The 21,404-nt window shown below is 38.4% G+C and overlaps 1 protein-coding gene across 34 annotated transcripts in view; it reads right to left on the bottom strand.

Moving 5' to 3' along the window:
• itpr1b (inositol 1,4,5-trisphosphate receptor, type 1b) overlaps positions 1-21,404 on the bottom strand; it is a 115,558-nt gene that overhangs the window by 84,237 nt on the left and 9,917 nt on the right. For 22 of the 34 annotated variants that reach the window (XM_046874641.1, XM_046874654.1, XM_046874649.1 and 19 more), the window contains exons 3-13: positions 17,721-17,791; positions 7,859-7,974; positions 6,869-6,955; positions 6,602-6,760; positions 3,960-4,058; positions 3,599-3,682; positions 3,280-3,426; positions 3,041-3,148; positions 2,617-2,661; positions 2,454-2,483; positions 1,092-1,246 (exon numbers count right to left, since the gene is read on the bottom strand). In XM_046874641.1, coding sequence (XP_046730597.1) covers positions 1,092-1,246; positions 2,454-2,483; positions 2,617-2,661; positions 3,041-3,148; positions 3,280-3,426; positions 3,599-3,682; positions 3,960-4,058; positions 6,602-6,760; positions 6,869-6,955; positions 7,859-7,974; positions 17,721-17,791 — 1,101 coding nt within the window. The remainder of the gene's footprint in view (positions 1-1,091; positions 1,247-2,453; positions 2,484-2,616; positions 2,662-3,040; positions 3,149-3,279; positions 3,427-3,598; positions 3,683-3,959; positions 4,059-6,601; positions 6,761-6,868; positions 6,956-7,858; positions 7,975-17,720; positions 17,792-21,404) is intronic. The other 12 variants (XM_046874674.1, XM_046874658.1, XM_046874670.1 and 9 more) reach the window with 1 other exon arrangement.

Genomic DNA, 21,404 nt, shown 5'->3' on the forward strand with positions numbered 1-21,404 from the left:
AGCAAACAAACTCTAATTATCCATCCATCCATCCATCTATGAATCCATCCATCCACACATCTGCTTCTCTCTCACCCTGCCCTGTGGTGTGTCGCTTTGGCTAACACAGAGATTGAGGTCCAAGGTTGTGTCAATTGGAAACTTGCTGACAAGAGACTTATAACAGAAGTGAATTGGCTCACGAGTACCAGTGCCGTCAAGTACAAATCTTTGTGTGGAAAAGGTGAAGGTCGTGGTAGACGGTGCTCTTTTTACCCGTTGGGGGTGGGGGCCACATTGGGCCAGGAGCAGGAGAGAAAATCGATGAAATATAATCTACAGCGTCAAGTACGCTCTCATGTTTCAGAGTCCTCACTCGGGTGCCGTCGCTCACACTGTAACCCAAATTAACCCCAACTTCTCCACAGCTACTTCCTCCATCAAGATGTTAGACAATCCACAGACGATTAAAATATATGGGGCTGTCAATTGATTAAAATTTTTAATTGTGATTAATAGCATGATTGTCATGAGTTAACTCATAATCGCAACTTAATTGCACATAATAATCTGTTCTAATTGTACCTTAAATTAATACTTTTCTAGTCTTTAATACTCTAATAAACATGGCATTAACAAATATGGATGCTTTATACAAATGTATGTTTATTATTAGTGAAACCAAACTCAACATTGAGCATGAAGACAAAATATTCTTGTAAATGTTTTAAAGTATATGCTTTAAAACAAAGGTGTTTTAAATGACGTAAATCATCAGGACACCAAACTAAACTTTTGGCTTGTTTCCACACGGATGGTTTTAATTGCCGGATGTGTGCGTCATGGAGGATTTTTGTGCTTGATTTTTTTAGACTTTCAGCATTAGTAAAACAAATGTTCAGTGATTCAAAATTATTTATAAAACTAGTGCTGTTAAAATGAGTGTGTTAACGTGTGTATTTTGTCAGCCCTAATATATATATATATATATATATATATATATATATATATATATACATTACATATGCTTAGCAGATTAATAATAATAATAATGATTTTATACACTGAATCCTGTATTAATGTTTGGTGAAAGGGTATCGTGCGATTTCTACCTGGGCACCTGGGAGTCCCCTCCTCTAAGAGTGGTAGGGTCCAGCTCAAATATGGAGGAGATGTCATTGCCGTCAGGGACAGAAATTAGGGTGTACATGACCTTCTCGTTGGGCGTGCGCAGACGACCTCGTAACGCCTCGTGCTCCAAGTCCAGCTGAGACAGAAGACACTTCATTACCATAGAAATTTAGCAACCAGTGTCAGCAAACAGCACTGATGTAACACGTGCACAAACACAAAAAGCCATTCGCACATTAAGCTCACTTCAATAAGTGAATCAAACATATGTGTCAGTGATATAATTCTTTACATGGAAGACTATGTGCCATCTTAATGAACATGCTAAGCCTGGTCTACAATGTGATATTCAGAAAAATTAAGCATTGTATGATAAAAAAAAAAAAATAATAAAAAAAAGACTGCAGACTGATATAATAAACTAATAAATATTTCTTGGTGGCCGTTTGACTTCACCCTGGAGAAAGGGATGAGTTTGGTTCAGAAGTGGTGTCATTCTGCCATCTGCAGGCTGGACTCAGTACTGCAGGCAATGGTTATTTAGCTGAATCACACCACTTTTTGTATATGCAAACATTACACAATTGAGATAAAAAAAAATAAACAAAAACAATTCTACATTTTATAAAATAATAATAAAAAAATATTTAAAGAACCATGCTATCTTTAGGCACTTTTTGATTAATAATTAGTGATTCCAGCAAGAACATGTTCAAAAATTCACCCAAACACTTTACACATCTCAATAAAAATCTAAATAAAAAGTATATAAAATCTTAGCCATGTGCTAAAAATGTACAGTGCACAGATCCAGAGTTACACTATATTGACAAAAGTATTAGGACACCTGACTTTTCCAGCCATATGTAGTTCTTTTGTTACTGTTACCTCAAAGTTGAAAGCAAAAACAATTGTATAGGATGTGGTAACATTTATTTTCCCCTTTTACTAGGGGACAGAAATCTGTTCCAGCATAAGAATGTGCACCAAAGCTGGCTCCTTGAAGATATGCTTTTACATGGGTTTAAATGGAAGATCCCCTGCTGTAGAGCTTTAACCCTATTTGAACACCTTTGTGATTAATTTGAATGCTGACTGCAGGCCAGGCCTCCTCACCTCACCTATAGCAGTACCTGATTATTGGAACATCTTACCAGCTAAAGTGAAGGTCATTAAAACAGCAAATGTGGAATAGGAAATGTTTCAAAAAAGCACATAAGGTTTTTTTTTGGTCAGGTGTCCACTTTTGTCCATATAGTGCATGTGTACAAGCCTTATGAGAAAGAAACATGAACATGGGAAAATTCAGGCACAGGTGGATTTAGCTGACTAACGGAAAGTACCTGGAAGTTAAAGGGAATAAAATCACCCGCCTGGAGCAGAAAACAAGATCCAGCATATATAATTTATAGGAGAAAAGGACTCAAAGACACAAAAGTAGACACATAAGCTGTAAAGACAAAATTTAAACAGGATAAAAAAAATATATTAAATGCAGGTACTTACTGAGGAACGAGACTCTTGAGACTCTTCCTCATAATCGGGATTCACCTGAAAACACACGTTAACGATGAGACTAAAGCACTTTCAGATGTCCGAGTATAAACCTGTGGGCTCAAAATGGGTGCCTTTTGACCAAGGCAAACATATTGCTCACATCGGTCACATCAATTAATGTGCATTTTGCTTTTCAGGGGATGTTTACATGTCCATATATTGGCTTTCATTTTTACACAACTGTAAATGGAGCGAACAATCAGCTTCACATTGATCCAAGTCTCACAGGTGAAGGGCTGTGAACTTCCTGAAGTGACTGTAACACTTAAATTTGTGGTAAGAAAATTAAGATAGGAAAATGTGAGAGAGAGAGAGAGAGAGAGAGAGAGAGAGAGAGAGAGAGAAAAAGACAGAGAGCGGACGCAGAACACACCTCAGTGCTCGCCTCTGCAGCCAGGTAATGTCCTGTGGCTAAGTGCTTAAACCTGAACAGGCTGTTCCAGTAACCAGCACCACCTCGACATGGGTCATGCTGAACCACCTGAGCGTGTGAGAACACGGAAAAACAGAATCAGATGACGCCAAACAAACCGCATTTAGGTGTCAAATTGAAATGTTAACCAGTGAAGCAGTTTTTTGGAAATAATGACATCAAATGAGGTCTTTACACACCTCCACTTCCCACAGTGCCTTGCTGCTGGTGGCCGAGGTGGCAGACTGGCGTCCGGTGGTTCTCAGAAAGACGTAGTGCTTCTTCCTGTAGTCATCACACGTTAGGAACTTCTCCTGTTCGGCATGAAAGAGTCGCACTACATCCCCCTTGTGCGACAAAAGAAAGTCAGAGGAGGGAAACAGGTACAGAAGAAAAAAGCACATCTTAAGAATTATATTTCTCATTATGAAGAAGAGAGCACTGATAAACTACTTTATTTTTACATCTTCAATAATACAACAATTGAAGTCAGATTGTGCAGTGCTTCGCAGTACATACCCCTTTCAGAATGACCTCCTTGTTATCACTCCATTTCATAAACAAAACTATTTTCCAGCTAGTGTTGCAGTTTACTGAATTCACCTGCACAGCACAAAAAAGCTTTATTAAATCGCAAAATAGAAAACACGCGATTGACAAACTCTACTTTTATCAAGACACACAATTAAGTAATATTTCTCATACAAACAAATCTCAAGAGACAAATCTACGCCTCTAGAAAATAAGTAGCCACACAACTAATGTAACTTGTAAAGACATTTCTGTGCCATATCTCAGATCACAAAAGTCTGTGTGAGCACTAATAAATCTCGTGAATAAATTAAGAAACTCGTATGCAAGGAGAAAAAGAGGGTTGGACCTCATTGCACCCGGGATTGTCCACCAGCTGATGGCTGCTGGCATGGAGAGGCTGTCCAGCATTTACAGGGTTCAATACCACTTTGTCTCCGATCACAACCTGCAAAGGAATTCACACACGATTACACAAAATGTTATCCTTCTGTTCCCTAGTTTCAAGAGAAACCTGAGAACACTGGCAGCATTAAACCTCTACAGCATGGGTCCTCAAACTGGGGTTGCCAGAGACATATTTTGCAAATAAAAATTTCAAATATCTGTATTTGCTTTCAAACTCAAATTTCCCCTTGGTAATTAACAGAGGTTTATTAATCGGCACCAATAGTGATTTGCTGGAACTATCAGCTATCGGCAAAAATCCATACGTATAGTTTTCCGGCTTCCGGAGAGCGCTATTTATAATTTATAATTAGATATTTATTGATAAATACATTCAGATTTATTTTCTTTTTTTTGGAATAAAGTTCAGTACTATTTTACATTAATTAATTGTTTTTGATCCAGTATCCATTTTGATGGCTATTGGTTGAATAATCGGTTATCGGAATGTACGATCCAATCGGTCGTCATTAACAGAGCCTAATTATTTGATAGATTCCACCACCAACATTTTAAAAATGTAATTATGATAGTAATAATGCTCTTTTAATAATTTTGTCTCTTAACAAGTAATGCTCATTTGTCTGTACGGTGTGGAACTAAATAATAGATAAATCTAGCATTAGAAGGCATAATAAATGCAGTTAAAATCCTAATAAAATCTCCACAATAATACTGGCAGTCACTCCGGCTCGTGTCATTTTCTGTTACAGACCGACCTACAGGAAAGAGCACAGAAGTCGATATTAGGAAAGGCCTAATAACTCATTTATAAACCTTCTGGAATGCTTCTATACATTTCACTGCAGCTTGTGTTGCATTTTAACAGCATTTTATGCAGGACACTAATTACCTAAGGACTTGTCTCCAGTGTGTTTTTGCTCAGGGAAATCACTGGAGTGTAGAGTGACCCAAGGACCAAAACAGCAAGACAGAGGTAAAACAACACAGATGTAACAGATGATGCATGGACCTAATAAATAAATGAGCTATTCATATTTATGTGGTTGTTTGTTTGGCTGACTCATACTGCCTACACGTGAAATGAGCAATCTTCGACATATACAACAGACACCATTATCTACATTACATTCCACCTTGTATAATATTTTCTATTTAACCAGTATGAATAATCAACAGACAACCCTGACGACAGAAGATCTTCAATCTGTTCCAGCTCTCAAAACACGTCACAGGAGTGGGCAGTAAAAAAAAAAAAATCTGTACTTCTGAGAATCTTTGAAAATCTGAGCAGGTTCACATGGTCACAGCACAGCTGAATAACCTCAGACTACATTGCTAAGTTGAGTTGTTTAAACAGTGAGAGTGGGGGATCATGCTGCAGTTCAACAACACTGATGCACCTGGTATAATTCTATTATATAAAAATAAATCAGTCCTATATTGAATCAAGCAGTACTTCAAGACATGACAACTCCCAGAAAGCATAAAACACCTGTATGTAGGGAAATACCTACAATACCTTCAGTAATCACGTTCCTTCTTTAGAAAATATCTCCACAAATCTCATCAGGACATTAACTATGAGCTGAATGCTCAACATTCATAATAAATAAATAAAATTAAAAAATGGCTGCAATCCTACTAATTATTATTAATTATTACTATGATAAGATTAATTATAATAAAGATTAGTTTATTTTTTTGCTTTCTGCTGTAATAAATAATTATAATAATTATTGTCATTGTGTTTCTTGATGTGTCTGTGTGCTGTGGTGGAGAGAAAGCAAATTTTTCTCCGCCTATGCCAATTTCCTGTGCTTGTTTCAGTCGCAGTTTCAATTCATCGAAAAAAGTAAGCGCCCACAGATACACAGTCTGGATTCTGATGACCCTATTGTAGTTTTAAAATATCCTAAGTGGAGACCTGGCCTTCTCCCAGCCTACCCTGGAGAATGGTGAACAGTATGGGGTAGTATAGTGTTATTTGTTAACAAATGACAGTAAATAATCGAGCAAAAAATCTATATACACTAACGTAATGTATAAACTACACAGTATACACATGTATGTCTCATCGGGCATGTGTACGCCAGTTAGCAAGTGTAAGGCGGAGCATACGCTGCTACGTTTGCCTGCCGTGTAAAACGTTAAATATTTTTGCAATCGTCACTGGAAGTTAAAAATCTTAACCGTTGTAACTCAGGGAGCAAATGTATATGTAAAAAATACATTAATTAATAATTCAATCATATAATATCTATAATATTAATATAATAAGCACATTATTGTTTTTAGTTTAGTGTGTGCCCCACCCCTTCCATGGAGAAATTGTAAAAATAAAAGGTTGTACCACTGCCTTATTACGTGCTGTTAATAAGAGCCAAGTATTAAATAGTTCTGTAGTATAAACAGAATAATGTCAGATAACATGTGCTATCGTGCATTACTGCAATAAAACAAGCTTAAATTGAATGAGCTGCAGCACTCATAGTGAAGTTATGCAGTCTCTTGTGGGACATAATGAACTGCAGTACAACGTTTTTTTCCAGAAAAATAAAGCGCATAGTGGCGTTTACTTACACTGTCTCCTATAGATCGGAGTTTGTAGAAAGGCTGGATGTAGAACCAGGAGCCCTCGTTTCCAGCTGAGTCCAGAGTGACACGCATGGCGTTTTTCTCCAACAGGGCAGGTAAGCGCTTATTTACTGTCAAGTACTTATTGCTTTTCAGATGCAGCAACTGCAGAACAGAAGCAGCAGGTCATCACACACACACACACACATTAAAGTTAGCAGGGTTTGATATTTAGGATCGGCGGTCATGGAGCGCCTCATTGATCGGTTTAACCTGAATGACGTTGCCGTACTGAATCACCGACCCCAGCAACTTCCTGTTCTCAGATTCATTCTGCTTCTTCTCCAGATCTGCTGCATGCTATAAGACAAGCACATGGTTCATTTAAAAAGTCTTTTTAATTCTTTATCTACTAGGGATGTAAATCTCCATAACTGAGACGCATTGCCAATTAAATAATACATTAAAGATACAAATAAAGCAGCTACCGGTGTGATGCGACACAAGAAAATTTCCCCGATTTCAATTTGATTCGACATGGTGTGATCAAATACAATACAATGCAAAGGATAAAATATTTTGCTCTGCAATTCAATATGGTACAGATATTATATTTTAGTTTGGTTCAGACAGACAGCAAATCATCAATTTGCCTTCTGACTCTACCTTTCACCAACAGGCCTTTGTAGTGCACTTTACTGTTCTGTCTCCAGGAAGATGCAGCTCTACCTCTGCTATGTAAATCTATATTCTATGCGATTCTTAGTGGTAGTACAGTCTTCCCTCACCACATCTATAAACCTCCTCCTTGGTCTTCATCTTTTCCCACTTCCTGGCAGCTTTATCCTCAGCATTCTTCTACAGATATACCCCATGTACCTCCTCTGCACATTTCCAAACCATCTCAAATGACAACTCTCTCACCTTGTCTCCAAAACATCCTGCATGCGCTGTCTCTCTGATAAACTAATTTCTAATCCTGTCCATCCTCATCATTCCCAATGAAAACCTCAGTCCTATAAACTTTCCCTTACAATCTTGCAGAACAGAAGAGCAAACATCACGGAAACTTCCCTTCCTTCCTATTAGAACATGTTAAACGTGTCTCTCTTACCAAAACAAGTACACATGTGCCACCTCAGGGGTTCATATCGCTGCAGTTCTAAATATCTTCTAAATGAATTCTAAAAATCTTCAGTTTTGTTTTTTTCTCATGTCATAGATTTGAACTGATCTGTGTTTGTTTGGGTGTGTGTAACTCACATGGAGTTTGTTGAGAAGTACTGTGTCTGTAGTGCTGTTGCCACCAGGTTTTGCTGCTTTCCAGAACTGTTTCTGTGCTGAGTATCTATTCATAGGACACAGCTTGAAGAGACAGTCTGTAGACAGAAAAGGGGAAAAAAGCAGTCTTGTGGCACAACAAACACATAATGCAGGCACATATAGTGAGAATGAAACTACCTTTTAGATTTAAGCCACATGTGAGGTTCTGAAAGAGGAGTTGGAAAGTAGAGGGGGTGTGTGATTTTCACATGAATGTGTTAAAAGTGGAAACAGGGGTTGAGGTTTTGATTGTTGGGCCCTTATCTGTGAACATGCATGCAGAACATACAAATGTACTGATACAGAGAAGGGGAGAAGGGGAAAAGAGAGAGAGAGAGAGAGAGAGAGAGAGAGAGAGAGAGAGAGAGAGAGAGAGAGAGAGAGATTGTTGCTGCTAAGGGTGGCCCAACCAATTATTAGGTTTAGGGGGCTTTCTCACTTTCTCACACAGGGCCATGTAGTTTTGGATTTTGTTGTCCCTCAATAATAAAAACCTTCTTTTAAAAACTGCATATTCACATGTCTTATCATTTACTAATATTTAAATTAATTTAATAATCTGAAACATTAAAGTGTGACAAACATGCAAAAAAAGGGGCAAACAATTTTTCACACTGTGTATATATGAACACATTTGAGAGATCATATTGGTGCAGAATGTGTGTAAAGCACAATATGTGTAGAGAATGTGGGATGAGGGATATACTTATAGTAAAAACATAGTTTCAACATAATCTGTAATGTCCTCAATTGTATTAAAGCTATACATTTATGTAGTTTATGGCTACTGCTGTTACACTAGCACCACCTAGCTGCTTATCGATTCCGGGGTTTTTTTTCTCAATGAGAATGCAGATTAGAATGTGGCTCCTATGATGTATTCATTCATTCATTCATTCATTCATTGGACAGCGCTATTAAATACCTTTCAGATGTTACAGATGAATTTGGGATATTAAACATCAAAATAACAGGGTTTAAACATTTCAAAACCTATTAATTCTCCTGAACATACTTTATCACTCTGTTTCTTGGATCCACTGTTCATCCTGCTATAAAATCAGAATCAGATCATTTCATAAAATTTCAAAACGTAACGCATTAGTTCACATACTGGGTGAAACCACTCTTGCCGAACCACTAATGGTTAATGAATAACTATAATAGGGAGGTCCATCGCTGTCGCCGGTCTGCTGGAAGAAGAGAGCAGTGAGTGAGGAGCCAGAAATATAATTGGACAATATACATCCGCTTACATCAAAAAAAGAATGAGGGATTACACAATCAAGTTGGAAAAGAGCACTTAAGCAGCAGATAGAGGTTCCTTGGAAACCAGGCCCTTTAAAAATGACATAAGTACGCTGAGTGATCTGAAGATTCAGCACCAACACAGATCCTGCTGCTCGAGCAAAACAGTCATGGAAGTAAGCCAGATGGTTTTTTACAGACTGTACATGAGCTACTAGGAATTTTTTTCCAGGTTTTTTTCCAGTGCACCACATTTGTTTTGTGATGTATATAGAAAAATAATAAACAAATGTCGATAATCAGGATCCCTGTGTATCTGTCACACAGTGATACCCCCTGCACCTGGAGCATCACAAGAGAGCTGTTTTTAAATGTGTAAACCTCAGCTCACTACCTCCATCCTACACCACTGCACCTCAGTGACCGAACAGGAAGTGCTTCAACTCTACAGATCTTTCAGGCTCGGTGGTACGTTGCATCTGATCTGTGACAGCGGTAAACACGCTCAGAGATGTGCAGGGAAAAATCGGTCTGCAGCTGCACCAAATCTCCAGAATGGCAGTTAATTTAGAAATGTCATTTGCTGAAAACAAACCTGAGTACCTATAATATTGCGCCAAAAAAAAAAAAAAAAAGTATTGCATTATTTTTTTTATTAATAGTAACTAATAAGGATCTTTGATTTCTCATATATACCAACATGTACCACCTAAAAGAAGTACAGTGACAATCGAAAGAGAGATAATCAATCAAAGCAAAGGTGCTCCACTCTTCACTACACAACATTATTCCACCATTTCATCTTAGACACCATGAGAAATTGAAAGCAATCTTCAGAAATGTGAAAACAACAATAAAGACTGACTTTTGTTCCTGTATCGAATCTGCCAGTGTGTACGATGTAAAATGAAGGTTTTGTCACATTCAAGTGATAAAACCTCATGAGGTTATGAAAGAAGTGTTGAGAAGATCGAAAATACTCAGGAGGCTCGACATGTTCATTCAGAAACCATGCGGTCAGCAGTCGTGTACATCCTGCTACAAGCACTTCCATTGCTTCACAGTGTGTAGAAGTGTAAAAGGGCCTGTTTAGGCCACTTATAAGAAAACGTGAATTAAAAAAAAGATCATGCAGAGTTTGATTTTGCGATCGCTAAATGCGTCCTCTTATACTGTAGGCCTCAGGCCAACTAAACACAGCTGGGCACAGTGTGTCAGTGTTGTCCAAGCACAAGACCAGCATTGTTCTAGCTACAGTATCTCACTTCTCGTTTGGAGACCCAATCGGTCATAGAGTAGAAAAAGGCAAAGAGGAATGCATCGCTCAGAAAACCGACAGTCATGTGATTTAGAATTTAATCCCATATTCACTTCCTTAATGACTATGTGAAGGACTGGCTTTGCTTTGACCATGAGTAAGCTGCCTCATAATATTAAAGCACGGAGCATTCACAAACTGCTTAGTGTTTCATACACCACAGTGCTACTTTTACTCTATGTGGTTTTCACAGGTCCCGAGTCAGGTGACGGCAGCGCTAGGCCGTACGCCCAGACGCACTTAACAAAAGAGGAACTTTTCCTGCCATTTGCGTAGAGGGTCTGTTATATTTGTGCAGGCTGACTCTGTCGCTGACTCTCCGCAGGTTAAAAGTAGAAGCACAGTGAGAAACCTGACTATATTAAGGGTTATGTGAGATTTTATTTGCTTGTGAACACTTGTATAATAGCCCTTATTTTCATCACTGCCACTGTGTAGTGCACAAATCCTTATTTTGAATAATCCAGTTTCCAGTTCTTACATGTGAGAAAAGTTAAATGACACTGTGGTCAGTTCTGGATATATAGTTATGAGAAGTGTCTTTCACTAACAACAGAACCTGATGCAAGTTGTGGTTCATAGTATATACAGTTTATGTGCAGGTCAGCGACGAAGATAAGCAATACGATACATCGTAGTATATGTTTTAAAGGGACAATACTATAGATATATTTTAGAGTAGTCAATATGCAGCTTGTATAGCAGTACAGATTTACGGTCCTCTAAAAATAACTCAACATACAGCCATTACTGTCTAAATAGCTGGCAACAAATGTGAGGGCCTCAACATGGCAACTCTGTTAATGACCTAAAGTGGCCCAGCTAGAGCCCTTACCTGAACCCTAGTGAAAATCTCTGGAAAGCCCTGAAAGTATGTGTCCAATGACAGTCCCTATCCAACCTGACTGAGATTGAGAGAATTTGCAAAGAAGAATGTAAAAAAACTTAGGTGTGCAAAGCTTGTTGCATCATACACATAAAGAAGTGAGGTTTTAATTGTAGTTGCCAAAGGTGCTTCAACTAGGTATGAGTAAAGGTTCAGAACACTTACATGAATGTGATATTTCAGGTTTTTCTTATAAAAAAAATAAAAATAAAATACATTTCCAAAATTCTGTTTTCAATTTGTCATTATGGGGAACTGCGTACAGATTAATAAGAAAAAAATCATTAACTTGAATGATTGTAGTGTCATGTTGCATTAACAAAATGCAAAAGTGAAAAGGGGGACTGGACACTTCCTGAATGCACTGTATATACAAAATCCTTATTTTTTTGCTGTCATTTGTCTGTTGAATCAATTTCCATCGTATTTACTGGTTGCTGGTCTTGTGCCTCGCAATATGAGAACAGGACCTGCACTTCCTCCTCTAACACTGCAGCAGAGACATCGCTCCTTCAGCACAACCAGCATGCAAAGGCTCAACTTTTTATCTTTTTGAGACTCTCCAGGCGTACTGACGCTATGTAGAATTATTCTAAAACATAACATCGCTTTGCAAAAGTGTATTTATTGGCCTGTTGGGTTTAATCATCTGTTTTTACCCCTATAAGGTTTGGTTATCGAGTCAGAGAGAAGCCTGTCTTACCAGTAATTGCTTGTCCATCTCAGCTACTGAAGTCTCTCTCTCTGTGTGTGTGTGTGTGCTTGTGTGTATCTATATCCAATAAAACTACTATAGCACAGTGCTTGGACCATTTTGCAATTTCTTTTTATTTTATAAGCAGTGTCTGGAAGCATGAGGTGAAAACCCAGAGCTCTGCAGGAGTTTGGATAAAAAAAGTACAGTTTATACGGATAAAGGAAACAGACACTGTTTCAAACATAGAAAAGGCAGGTTCATAATCACCAGATATCTATTGTTTGCATTCCAAATAGTTTTTGTTATATTCGTTCGCTCTCTACTGTCAAAAACTGTGACACCAGTCGATCGAGAGGGTCTGTGAGGGCTGATGATGCGTTTCTCCGTGTGTTAGCCCGTCTTGTGCAGTTTGAAAAGATTGGTTTGTCGAGCTTCAGGTGATTTAGGAGGAAGCTAATTATATTGTTCATCCTTTTAAATTGTAGCTCTAAAGCAGTAGGACAGACTTGATACTAATTGGTGGAAATTAGACCTATCTGAACAAAGGAAAAAACTTGGAAAAATCCCCCCCAATAAAAACAAGATATTGGTTAATTTTAATTAGAAATATTTGATACATTTACAACACTTGGAAGATGTCCGTATCCAAAACAACTTACTATCATCTTATTAAAAATAACGGAGCAGTTGAGAGCCAAGGGCCTTCCATAGGGGCAGCTTGGTGTTGCTGGAATATGAACTCAACTTCTTCTGATCAAAAGTCCAACATCTTAACCACTGAGCCACCACTTCCCAAAATATTGGTTGGATCTACTGACAACTGCATTAGATAAGTCTGTAATACATAATAGAATTATGATTATCTTTTACACCCAAACTGAAATACGAAATTCTTCTTCTTTTTCTTTTGGCTTCTCCTGTTAGGGGTCGCCACAGCGGATCATCTGTCTCCATACCCCTCTGTCCTCTACATCTGTCTCTTTCAACCCAACTACCTGCATGTCTTCACTCACCACATCCATAAACCTCCTCCTTGGTCTTCCTCTTTTCCTCCTTCCTGGTGGCTCTATCCTCAGCATTCTCCTAGTGATATACCCCATGTCCCTCCTCTGCACATGTCCAGACCATCTCAATCTCACCTCGCTCACCTTGTCTCCAAAGCATCCTACAAGCGCTGTCCCTATAATAAACCCGTTTCTAATCCTGTCCATCATCCATCTAATCCATCCAACATCTTCAGCTCTGCTACCTCCAGCTCCACCTCCTGTCTTTTACTCAATGCCACTGTCTTTAAACCATACAACATCGCAGGTCTCACCACAGTCCTATAAAAAACTGAAATGTACAAAATTAACATAGATCAAATGCCTCTTGAGCTCTTAGGCTTGTCCTTTAAAACAAACATGCGCACCAAACATGCGCGCACACGCACACACACACACACACACACACACACACACATTTATGTCCTCTTCGAAGCATTTCTAGGTTCAAGTGTCACATATTTCAGTTGATAGACCTAGAAATCAAAGAACTCAGTGTTAAAACACAGACCCTGTGACGTCTGTCTCACAACTGGAATTTCGGTGCATCTGATGTCACCGCTCTACTGCTTTGCTATGTGGCCAAATAAGGTGTTAAAGAGTGAAATAGGGACATCCTCTAAAGTGTGGTAAAAAAAACAATCCCAGCCTAAAATTCCCTTTTTCCCTCCACTCTGTCTGTTTGTCTCTCTCTCTTTCTCACTCGCTCTCTCTCCCTCCCTCTCTCACACTCACACACACAAACAGTTACACTCTCTCTCACACTCTCTACTGTATATACACATTCATGTACTTGTTCTACTGGTGCCTACATAAACCGACACACCACAAACACACAAACAATCGCACAGCAGATGCTCATCATCCTCATGATTTTGCAGTTTTTATTTATCTCACACCACACACACTGACAGTAACGAAAACACACAAACAAAACACCTGGTATTTGGTTTCTTTTACATCAGCGAGATACAGAACACTAGGACTGTTTTTACAAAAGAATTCACAATACGTTATCATTATCATCATCATTACTGAGAACATGGGTAGGTCTAATGGTGCGTGCACCACAACACACAATGCCTAACAGCATGCGTATCGCTCACTGAGTCACCAAAATTCAGCAGAACGCATCACATGGTACACCTGAAAAATGACTCGGGCTGAATGGTCAGGTCATCAACCGGCACTAAAAATCTAATTTTATTTGTACTGGTAGAAAACTGCTGATTAATGTATCTGCGCACAACAAAAGTGTTCTGTTTACAAGCACTTTGAACCTCTCGGGTCTCTCCAGCGCTTAAAATCCCACATAGATGTTCTTGCAGCTTCCCACTTGTTCTTTTCTGCTGCACCATTCGGTTTCTGAAGCCAGGCTATAGATAGAGAAGTTCTCAAAAACAGTGAAACTAAAACTTGTTGCCTGAGGTCAACTTACTGGAAGAGTCTTGTATAGGGAGCCCACACACATACACACAATTCAAAGCCATGCTTCCTAACTGATTAAGTGAGAAATTGCTAAAGAATTTAGCTTCTCATCACAGCTACAACACACATTTGTTTATTCCATTAGCAGGATGAAGAAGACTCGCTCTTGAAAGGATTACAGCAGACTTGCAGCGGGGGTCATTGAGACCGTGAGGGACATTTTAACATTATACAATGTAGTAGAAGTTGACCAAATAAATCATGGATCATGACCTCAGCATGTAGCAGTTAATGTAGCTAACTGCTTACTAGATTATCCTTCAGAAAATCACAAGAGAATAAAGAGCCAAGAGCAAAAACAATGAAATCTTCAAAAGCAGGAAACATTGTGCAATCAATATTTAATATATGGACAGAGATTTATGCAAAACATCCAAAACTTTAAAGAAACCTTTTCAACACAAAAAAAACCTTAACTTGCGTAACTATATTGACAAAGGTACTGGGACACCTGACTTTTCCAGTTATATGGGGTTCTTTCCCAAACTGTTAACACAATTGTAAAGAACGTTTTCGGATGTGGTAGCATTAAATCTTCCCTTTGAACTAGGAGACACAAACTTGTAGGAGCATGGAGCAGGAGCAATGCCCCTGTGCACAAAGCCAGCTTTCTGAAGATATGCTTTACATGGTGTGGAGTGGAAGATCTCCTGCTATAGAGCTCCGACTTCAATCCTAATGAACACATGATAGGATTTGGAACGCCGACTTCACCCCATTCACTTTCATTCACATGAACAAAACTGAGCAAATTTTCTTGAACTGTCTATGCAGACAAAATGCATTTGTTTCTCACACTGGAGTTAAAGCTACTCTGAGCATTACATTTCCTCTTCCCTATTAAAGTGCTGTAAGGCATAGTCCTCCTGTTCTGATTTGCACATACATTGTTCCAAGAACCTGTTGGTTCGCATGCTTTAGATGTGCCCAATCAAAAACCCCTGTCTTACACACACACACACGTGCGCACACACAAAATATCAGTGAAATGAGGCTGAAGAAATGCACCATTCTTGTGATAAAGCAGCACATACATTCACTGATTTGTTTTTATTTTAACTGTGTATTATTACTAAAAATACAGCATGAAAGCACACGCCCGGGTTTCCCCAGATTACGTGAAAAGCTTATTGCACAGGTAATGATGTGGATATTACACCAATGCCATACCACATAAGTCAAATCTTTCCCAATGGCATGTTCCAGAACTAGTTCAGATGTCCAGGCTGCTTTTGAATATATATATTTTTTTTAAAGTGTAATGATTACATTCATTCAATCTTCTTTACACATTTACTGGAAGCAAACAATGTCTCTATTTACACAGGATGGATCATGATGAGTCTTATAGCAAAGCGGCAGTTAAAGGGCTGAGTAACAGCAGAGAGAGGGAGATGGCCTGCTCATTTATTTACTAGCCTACAGGGGGCCTAGGTGAGAGGAAGGTTAATTAGCTGCTAGCTGGCTTCAAATTTTTACTTAGCATATTAGCTTAAGTCTTGCCTGTTTGAGCCAGGAGCCGGTGGAAACTTCATACTGAATCAGCTCTACACATATACACAAGTCTCCAAACGAAGACAAGGTACGAAACCCTCATCACATAAGGAGTATAAAAAAAAACACACTGTGGATTTGAAGCTGTGGAACATCCAAGAGGTATAGTCCTGTTCTCATTTAAATTATAGATGTTTTATCCACTGATCTCACCAGTCTCGCTCTAGATTTTTCTATTTCTCTAACAGAAAACACAGCTTGTCATTTGTCAGAAGAAAGTATAAACTCCTCTGTCCTAAAGACCTCTCCATGCGGACTCTTTACAAATAACCAACACTCTGGACTTTCATTAATGTTAAACTCTCCCAACACACACATTTCATCACATCAGTTATTTTAGGCTTTGTCATTTTTCATTAGTCTTAGATTATGTGGCGTGTCGATTATGTGGCGTGTCTGCTGTATGTGAGCTGTTACTAAAGAAATATATATATATATATATATATATATATTATAACATATTATAACGAATGCATTAATATAAACCTGTTCTTCACATTACAGCTGGGACTGCACGTGCTGCTACACGAACATAACACACACCTTCTGACCAATCATATTTAAGCATTAAAATGCTGAAGCAAAGCATGGTTCACATTATTGATTTGTTCAAGAACAAAGCTCATCAGAACAATAAGTAAAATGAAAATTGACGGAATAAAGAAAACGTGGTAGTTGGACCAGAATCCAGGCCTCTGACTTCATCTGGGCCACAAAATATCCTGTAGTACCATCTGTGCTCTGGACTACTTTGAGCTGTTAATCTGATGTGTATTACATTTTACAATCTACATTGTCAAAAAAAAAAACCATGTGTATATAATAAACTTTGCATTTACAATCTCACTGAAAACAACCTTAAAAATGTATATCACACTATACTGACAAACGTTTGGGGCTTTTTCCGACTTTTCCAGCCATATGTGGTTCTTCTCTGAAATGTTAGAATAAAATTAGGGCCACACAAGAACACTGCAAGTCTTTGGATGTGCGAGAATGACCTTTTCCTTTCACTTGAACTTGAACCCCCAAACCTGTTCCATCATGACAATGCACCAGTGTCCGTGTGCACAAAGCCAAGATATGCTTTTCATGGTTTGGAGTGAAGATCTTCTGCTATACAAACTGCCTTGTAACTGAAAATCTAGTGAAACGTCTTCCCAGAATAGTGGAGTTTATTATAACAACAAATGGGTGTCAACATGGAATGGGACATTTAAAAAGCATAAAAGAATCATGTGATCAAGTGTCCATACACTTTTGGCCATATAGTTAATGTATTATACCACATGTATCCTACATGCACCAAGAGAATACAGAGTTAATGGCATCAGATGGGTCTAAGCAAGCTGTAGCTGTTTATCTGCAGCTTCATTACCTAGAAATGTTTTATGACATTCTGCCTAAAAAAAGAGAAAAAATCAACAGCCCCAAAATTGCTGCAACAGGTATGCAATTGCAAGCTAAAATTGTAAACTATACATGCATGGAAGAAGAAGAGATAAACAGCATGAGAGAAAGATAAGAGAAGAGGAATTCGAAAATGAAGTAAGAGATGTGGGTCTTACCGCGGAACTTCTTAGGCGGGCTGTTAAGGTCTCCGGCTTCTGGTTGAACAACACATCGGTCATCCACTAGGCTGCAGTCAGAGGGAAAAAAATATTAGTTATAATTATTATAAATATTAGTGAAATATGTAGTATTAATATATTTACGACCTGCTACCAAGAACCGGAAAATAATTATCTGCAGCCTCCTGCTAAAATAGTAAAGATACGACAATGGGAATATGTAATCTTTCGGTTTAATGTCAGATTGAAAGCAGCTTATATATTTGTTAAGAGATGTTAGTTTTAATTTTTGATCCATCGTGAACAGTAAGACTTTCTGCAGAAATACACTATATGGACATAAGTTTGTGGACACCTGAATATAAGGTTGGCATGTGATTTTTGAACATGTCATTCCACATGTTTGTCCACTCCACTCTACTAGGAAGATGTTCCACAAGATCGGAGTGTGCTTATGGAAATTTGTGCTCATTCAACCACAAGTGCATTAGTAAAGGTACACATGTAGGGTGAGGAGGTCTGGGGTGCAGTCAGTGTTCCATTAAAAAAAGGAGTTTAACAGAATTGCAGTCAGAGCTCTATAGCAGGAGATCTTCCACTCCAACCCATGTAAAGTATATCTTAATGGAGCTGCCATCATGCACAGGGACACAGGTCTGCTGGAACAGGTTTGGGTCTCCTAGTATAAGTGAATTATGAGCTACTGCATCCAAAAGCATCCTACACAGTTGTGTGTTTCCAGCTTTGTGATTTAAAAACGGACCACAGTATGTAAAAAAAAACAACAACAAATGGCTAAAAAAAGACAAGTGTCCCAGTACTTTTGTCCATACAGTGTAAGAGAAAAGGCATGTAGGCATGGGTGATTTGTGATATGATATCTGTATTGTGATTCAATTATTAAATTATATATAGCTATTATATAAAAGTACTATTATATAGTGCATGGTATCATAGTATTGTGATAGGATCTTGATGTCTTATACCACAGTACAATCAGATGATTAAATCCGATTGGTCAGGACGATCTATGATGTACTGTAGATTCGGCTCTAGGACAAACAAAGGTTTTTTACAAATGTGTTTGGTCTAAAGCATTATCGTTGCTATAGTAACAGTTCATACAAGAGGGCTTATACGGCAGAGGATCGACATAATCTAATAGTCTAATAATAATAAAAAATGTATTTAATAGAGCTGTTGTTTAATAAAGTGATAGGTATATTGCATTGGGTTTTATTTGGTATAATTAACATTTATGGACGGAGTGTCGAGTGCCACAGGAAAGTGTTCAGGACACAGGATTTGATACTTTGCAGCTAAAAAAGAAGGAGAGAAGAAGGGACAAGCCTGGTGGAAAAAAATGAACTAAAATGTAAGTTAAACAGAAACTATTGTGTCTATCAGAGGTCTGTCAACATTAAATCTGATGCTAAACCACTAAAATAAATGGCATATCATTTATTAACAAGTTTACATTGTAATTTTGTGGAAACGGCTCTGGTTTAAGAGGAATATTGCACACCACATTGTGCTATTATACAAAAATAAAGCAAGTAGCTTGCACGGCCAGATCAGAACCCACAAGCGAGGATTATTTTCGTATAACAGCACTGTCTGTCTTGTATTTTTCCTTACAAATCGCCCACCCTTAGAGACAAGTGCACAAGGGGAAAAAAAACTGAAATGTGAGGTTGTGATGGAAAGCAAATCATAAATGTTAGACATTTTTCCTGAACTCGGCGTACACAGCTGGCACTTTTCTGTCACATTGCTAGGTGTATGAGAAGAAGATGTAAGGACAAGCTTGGGGTGGAGTGAGTCTGATCGGAATTGAAATATTTGCATTTGTGTATTAATTATTTATTAAAGAACCCATATGTCTGCTAAATAATTTTATCCTCCAAAATTCCTCCCAACAAATGATTTCAGACATGCGACATAACCGGCTGTCTTCCTCGTGCAAACATTTTTTGTGGCTATCAGGACGTCAGCTATCTGCTGTAGGTACAGTGCCTGATGCTGTCACTATAGCAACATTTACATGAGGCACATAACACCAAACGAAGCATAGTGAAAGCCAAGGCTTCTAATCATCAGTGATGCTTGTGTTTCATGGTGTCAACATGATGGGTAGCAATGTAAACAGTAAAACACGCGCACGCCCGCACACACACACAAAATCCTGCATTATTTCTGGTGATTGTATCATCTGGAGAAGGCAGCTACACTTGCTTAAGCTCTGGCTGTTGTGTGGCTTCTCTACCTCCCATGGTGCAAATCACAAGCAGAAGTTGCTCTCACTCATCTCACAATATTCGCAAATACGATGATCAATGCATAAGCACAAACACCACACACACACCTACAACTCTCACACTTCATTCTACTGGCAGAGTTACAGACCAGGTGGCTCATTACTGCCTGTCTTGTGTGATGTCAGTCAATGGCAGAACTACACAGCTCTAAATATAGCTCCAACTCCTCTCCACACACACACACACACACACACACACACAGAGGAAGAAAGCTGATTACTGGGCAAATTTGTTAGGCATGTCGTCTTGACAAACAAGTGCAGTTAAACTGTAGTTTTTCGAATCCACACTTGTAGTTTTGTTATCATTATGGAGTGACATGAGACAGTGCTGTATAAATAAGGAGTGCATGCGTGTGTGCGTGTGTAGAGTGGTCATTGAGACAAGTCTCTGGCTGATGAAGGGGTGGACGTGAGCTACACGACATGGCAACGTGTGATTAAACCAAGTGGGAAAGTGTCTTCGGGTTGGAGTGCAGGGAAAACGCCAGTAAAGCTGAGATTTTGGTTCAGTCAAGAATGTGTGCACAAACACACATGAAAAAGCAAAGCAAACATGGTAACAGGGCAATGAGGAGTTTTCAGTCGGGCAATTATCCATCATATTCTCTCATTTCATAAGTCATTTTTTCCTTAGATGTAAAACAAATGCTCCTAAAATAAAATGAAAAGAATAAGGAAAAATCTGTTGTAAAACTAAGTACACACACACACACACACACACACACACACACACACACACACACACACACACACACATACACACATACACACACACACACACACACACACACACACACACACACACACACTTATTTCATTTTATCAATGTCAAATATACTTAAACATCCAAAGCCACCAATACTGATAAATCTTCTACTACACTAAAGAAGTAATAAGAAATATTCCTTAACTCAATATTAAAATGATATATTAGCATTTTATCATATGTGAAACAAAATATTGAGTCCAAGTCTCAGGTTTATCCTCCACTGAGTGAATGAGAACTTAGACAACAGATATTCTCTCATTTTAAACTTAGAGAATCCTTTAAATTAACACAATTAACAGAATAATTATGTACACCACCGGGAGTCATTATTATACATGTATCCTATGTGCGGACGGTCCGCTGTGGCCTGAGGTCTAACGGGAGAAGCCGAAAGAAAGTTAGTTATCTTATGTTGTCTAGCAGATATATATTATTCTCTTCTGAGAAAAAACTGTTGGAATGTGCCAAGAAGTCCCAGCTCATGCTTTAACAGTGGAAGTTAAAAGAAAAAAAAAAAAAGAAATCTAATTAGCTTGATTTATCTGAGCTCCTCAACATCACAGCTGATTATATATGATTAGCTGAGGAAGTC

Source organism: Silurus meridionalis, chromosome 19 (genome assembly GCF_014805685.1).
Source record: "Silurus meridionalis isolate SWU-2019-XX chromosome 19, ASM1480568v1, whole genome shotgun sequence".
Taxonomy (NCBI): domain Eukaryota; kingdom Metazoa; phylum Chordata; class Actinopteri; order Siluriformes; family Siluridae; genus Silurus; species Silurus meridionalis.